Genomic DNA, 4,774 nt, shown 5'->3' with positions numbered 1-4,774 from the left:
TAAATTACACACACACACACACACACACACACACACACACACATGTAACCTTTCCTCGTCAAACAAGCTTCAATTTGACTCTTAAATTTTTTTCAAAGAGCCCTAAATGTCCTGAATGTCACTATATACACCAGGCTGGTTTCAAAGTCACAGGGATCTACCTGTCTCTGCTTCCTGAATTCTGGTACCGACTATTGGTGAATGTTGCTATCCTCTGCCTATAGCTTTAAAAATTAAAAAGATTGCAGCCAGGTGATGGTGGAACACGCCTTTAATCCCAGCACTCAGGAGGCAGAAGCAGGCAGAGTTCAAGGCTAGCCTGGTCTACAGATTAAGATCCAGGACAGTCAGGGGCTACATAGAGAAACCCTGTCTTGAAAAAAAAAACAATAAAACAAAAAACAAACAAACAAACAAAAAAAAAACAAGACAAAAGGTATCTGGCTTGCAGTTGAGTAGTAATTTCCCCACTAACCTTGACAGGTAGTAAAACTCAAAAGGCTAAATAATCTCTCTGTAGCTGGAGAATGTGGTGTACCTGGTGTCAAGTGACTGGGTCCTAACTGCTCCTTCGTGTCCCAGGGTACAACCATCCCATTGAAAGGCTTTCCTTTCCTTTTTTTTTTTTTTTAAATGATTAATTTTTAACTTACGTGAGTATACTGTCGCTGTCTTTAGAGACACCAGAGGAGGGCGTCAGATCCCATCACTGATGCTTGTGAGCCACCATGTGGTTGCTGGGAATTGAACTCAGGACCTCTGGAAGAGCAGTCAGTGCTCTTAACCACTGAACCATCTCCCCAGCCTCCATGGAAGGCTTTCCTAACTACCCGAAGTGTACATCTCTCCTCCTTACACTTACTCACTTTTTTTTTGTTATGCAAGTCATAACAACTTGTATATTTCATCGAGTCATTACATAATGTCCTTACCAAACCGCATTCTCCATGATCACAAGGATTCACTTGGTTTTAATAACCCGCTGCTAGGCTAAAACAGGCATATTCAATTACCTGTGAATCGGGTGTTGCTTGTATTGCCTGTCTAGAACAGAGACTCACTGGGCACATGAATTTAAGATGACAGTCAGCAGAGGTAGGCATTTCCTCATTAAATACTGCTTTGATGAATTTGTTGTTTTGATCCACTCCACAGCAATTTTCCATCCTCAGATCTTTCTTATTGTTCCTGACCTGTCTTTCTTTCATTTTCTTTTCCTGATAATGCTCTGACTAAAGGAAATTGTTCCACTATAGAAAGAAAGTGCTCTCCCAGCATCATCTTCATTCTTTTTTTTTTTTTTTTTTTTTTTTTTTTTTTTTTTTTTTTTTTTTTGCCCCTTTTGCTTTTTCGAGAAAAGGTTTCCCTGTATAGCCCTGGCTGTTCTGTATACCAGGATGGTCTCAAACTCAGAGATCTGTCTGCCTCTGCCTCCCAAGTGTTGAGGTTAAAGGTTCACTTTGTTTTAGTGTTTCTCACTGAAGTGCATTCTCACTGACCTGGCTTCCTTGCTCTCTCCACCTTTTAGGGCATAACTGTCCCTGTTTTGCGGGTAGCCCAGACAGGCAGAAGCCTGGCCTTCTAGAGCTAACCCGACCATCAGCTTCCATTATCGGTACTTTCTGTAAATGGGTTTTTGTTGTTTTTTATTTTTGAGAGAGGGTCTCTATTGCAGCTCTGGCACTCGCTTTGTAGCCCAAGCCTACCTTCACATCCCCCCACCTCTGAATCCTAAGAGCATGAGCCACCGTACTTAGCATTCTCCACAAATGTTCAACAAAGCAGCTTCATACTTTTGAAGACAGGGGTTCCTGGACATGTTCTAGAATCTTCTGCCGTACCAAGCAATATATGTAAAAAACAGGAATGAGTGACCATGATCAACTACCTCACTTACTTGATTCCTTGATAGGAAGTACTGAACTCTAGTCCTCGCTCCCCCGCCCCTCCCCCCGCCTTCTTTTTGTGGAGACACGGTTTCTGAATGTAGTAGCCCTGTCAGTCCCGGAACTCTTTTGGTAGATCAGGCTGGCCTCAAACTCAAGAGATCTGCCTGCCTCTGCCTCCGTGGGCCACCACACTAGGTTAGTCTGATTGCTTTTCACTGTGTTAGCAGGAAACGTAGAGTTAGCTCGGGATTAATTAAACATTTCAAACGTTCCCCTCAAAAAAAAAAAAAAACGTTCCCCTCTTCGTGGTGAAGGAAACTGCTTTCTTTCAGACCCGTTCTCTTTCCTAGGGCCGTCCGTCCGCCACCACTCTACCCAGGTCTACGACTACGGAAGCCAAACGCGGACTACTACCGGGAACGAGCGAAACCGGCACGCTCATTCTCCGGAATTATTTCCCAGTACGGAACTATTTCCCAGTACACTCTAGGCATTCTACCACTTTCCAGAAGAGCTTCCGGTTTCCACCCATCTGCTTCCGCTGTTCCCACCTCTTTTCTTCCGCCACCCGGATATGAGCTGTTCTCGCGAGAGCTGTCCCTCTTTCTAAGCCGGCACTCCGTAAGGTAGGTCCGTGGCCGGCAATGTGGCCGTGTTTTTTCGCAGAGTTTGGGGGGAAAAACTTTTGGGGGGCCTCCGGGGCGGGAGGCCCTGCTTCCCGGGTTGTGATGCAGCGGATTATCCGCCCTGCGCCCGTAGATGGCCCCGCTCTGGCGGCCTGCGCCCTAGTTAACCGGTGGCACTTTCCTCCCCTCAGGACGAAGCCATGTTCAGCTCGAGCGCCAAGATTGTGAAGCCCAATGGCGAGAAGCCGGACGAGTTCGAGTCTGGCATTTCTCAGGTGAGCTTGTCTCCCGGGTCCCCCCTGATCTTTTTAACCCACCGGGTCCCCTGACCCCGGCATGGCCTCCACGGTGTCTGTTTTCGCAGGCGCTGCTCGAGCTGGAGATGAACTCGGATCTCAAGGCGCAGCTGCGGGAACTCAACATCACCGCAGCCAAGGTGAGCGGGGACCCCGGGGTGCGGGCGGGAGGCCGGCCCTCATTCCCGGAGCAAGGAACGTAAAGGCAGCACACATGGGAGCTTCCCAGTGCTAGGGCATTCGTGCTGCTGCACATGATTGCTGATCCTTTTTTTTTTTTCTCTCCTCACTGACTTGAAACCTGAACTTTTTGTAAGTGTCTAGACCCAGACGACTCCAAACTGGACAGTCGTTTGCGGATCAGTGGGTGTTTTCTGAATTTGGGGTTTGATAGGTATTTTGTTTTAATATTTTTTTAAGTATTATTTTGCTTCTGTTTATGTATATGCGCCTCGTGTGTTCTTGGAACTAGAATTACAAATGGTTGTGAGTGCTGAGAACCGAACCTGAGTCCTGTGCTCTTAACCACCACCGCTCAGTCAGTCATCTGTAGACCCAGGATTAGTGTTTCTGTTGAGTTTCCTGGTCGGTTTCATTCTGTTGGACAGTTTTGAATTTGAAGAGCCTTACATGGAAGATCACCCAGGCCATGGTGAATTTAAAGTTAACCTTTGTAGATGCTTCAATCATGTTGGGAGATCCTGAGATAGCACATGGTCAGAGTCCTGGTCTGACCCAAATCACCAGGCAGAATGTCTTCTAACCTAGGCTGGCCTTGAACTCCATTCTCCTGCCTCTCCAGTGCTAGGATGATGGGCATAGATCTCTGCTGGCCTTTTGGTATCTCTTGTAAAGAGTCGCTGGGATTAATTGTGGGATTACATTTAGTGGCCTCTTCAGGAGGGGTAACATATCCTCTAGATTCCACTTTAGAACCCACTCAGCACCTCAAAAATGAGGGTCAGGTTTTAACTTGTGAACCCCTAGGCTATGTCCAAGCCATAGGAGAATGTTTGAGGGGGGGAGTTGTTTGCTGGTTGTGGCAGAGCATGACATTAATCTAGCACTTGGGAGGCAGAGGCAGGTCTACAAGGATTCTGCCTCAGATGGGGGTGGGTCCTTGACTCAGGTGGTGTTTGACTGTGAGTGGTTTAATTTGAGTAGGGAGGATGGAGGTTAAGGACTTTAAAATGACACATTTTTCCCCCTAGGAAATTGAAGTTGGTGGTGGTCGGAAAGCTATCATAATTTTTGTACCAGTTCCTCAGCTGAAATCTTTCCAGAAAATCCAAGTCCGGCTAGTTCGTGAATTGGAGAAAAAGTTCAGTGGGAAGCATGTAGTCTTCATTGCTCAGGTACCTGCTCAGTTCCCTATATTCTGAATTCCTGGGGTTCAAGTTTTGTTGGTGAGGGTGCAGGCAGCCCTGTTAGTGTAAAGCTTGGTGGTAGGGTATTGGTGAGAGCCGTGAAGTCTTGGTTTTGGAGTAGCAGACTGGAGGGGCTGGTGGCTTTAAGTTCAGGGTTGGGTTTGGCAAAGTCTGCAGGGTGAGGTGGATTTCAGTGTGCTGAGAAGTGGGCTATTGAGAATGTGGCCACTATGTTTTTATACTTAAAGTAGTTGGAGACTTTTTGGCTTTACATCAGCTCACCGTGTTTGTGTTTATTTTATTATAATTCACTTTAAAGAGGAGGATTCTGCCCAAGCCAACCCGGAAAAGCCGTACGAAAAATAAGCAGAAGCGCCCCAGGAGGTGAGTATTCTAGTGCCTTGGCCGCATTGTCCACAGCTTGTCAGGGTGTGGAGTCCTCTCATTGCATGTGTGCTGAGGATTCATTCTAGATAGAAAGTTTAAGTGGGTTTTGTGTGGTGTACATACACTGTGTGATGTCTGTTGTAGGTCAGTGATGCCACACAGATGAGACTGATTTATTCTGTGGTCAAAGGAGAAAGTATCTTTTTTTT

The 4,774-nt window shown here is 46.4% G+C and overlaps 1 protein-coding gene across 1 annotated transcript in view; it reads left to right on the top strand.

Annotated features, from left to right (window-relative positions):
- The first annotated feature begins 2,438 nt into the window (after positions 1-2,438).
- The window catches only part of Rps7 (ribosomal protein S7), a 5,707-nt gene continuing 3,371 nt past the window's right edge, over positions 2,439-4,774 (top strand). The window contains exons 1-5 of the mRNA XM_031356156.1: positions 2,439-2,515; positions 2,707-2,790; positions 2,880-2,951; positions 4,023-4,166; positions 4,498-4,562. Coding sequence (XP_031212016.1) covers positions 2,716-2,790; positions 2,880-2,951; positions 4,023-4,166; positions 4,498-4,562 — 356 coding nt within the window. The 5' untranslated portion in view covers positions 2,439-2,515; positions 2,707-2,715. The remainder of the gene's footprint in view (positions 2,516-2,706; positions 2,791-2,879; positions 2,952-4,022; positions 4,167-4,497; positions 4,563-4,774) is intronic.

The sequence above is a fragment of the Mastomys coucha genome, unplaced genomic scaffold, assembly GCF_008632895.1.
Source record: "Mastomys coucha isolate ucsf_1 unplaced genomic scaffold, UCSF_Mcou_1 pScaffold6, whole genome shotgun sequence".
Classification (NCBI taxonomy): domain Eukaryota; kingdom Metazoa; phylum Chordata; class Mammalia; order Rodentia; family Muridae; genus Mastomys; species Mastomys coucha.
This window is presented reverse-complemented; position numbering and strand designations above follow the sequence as displayed.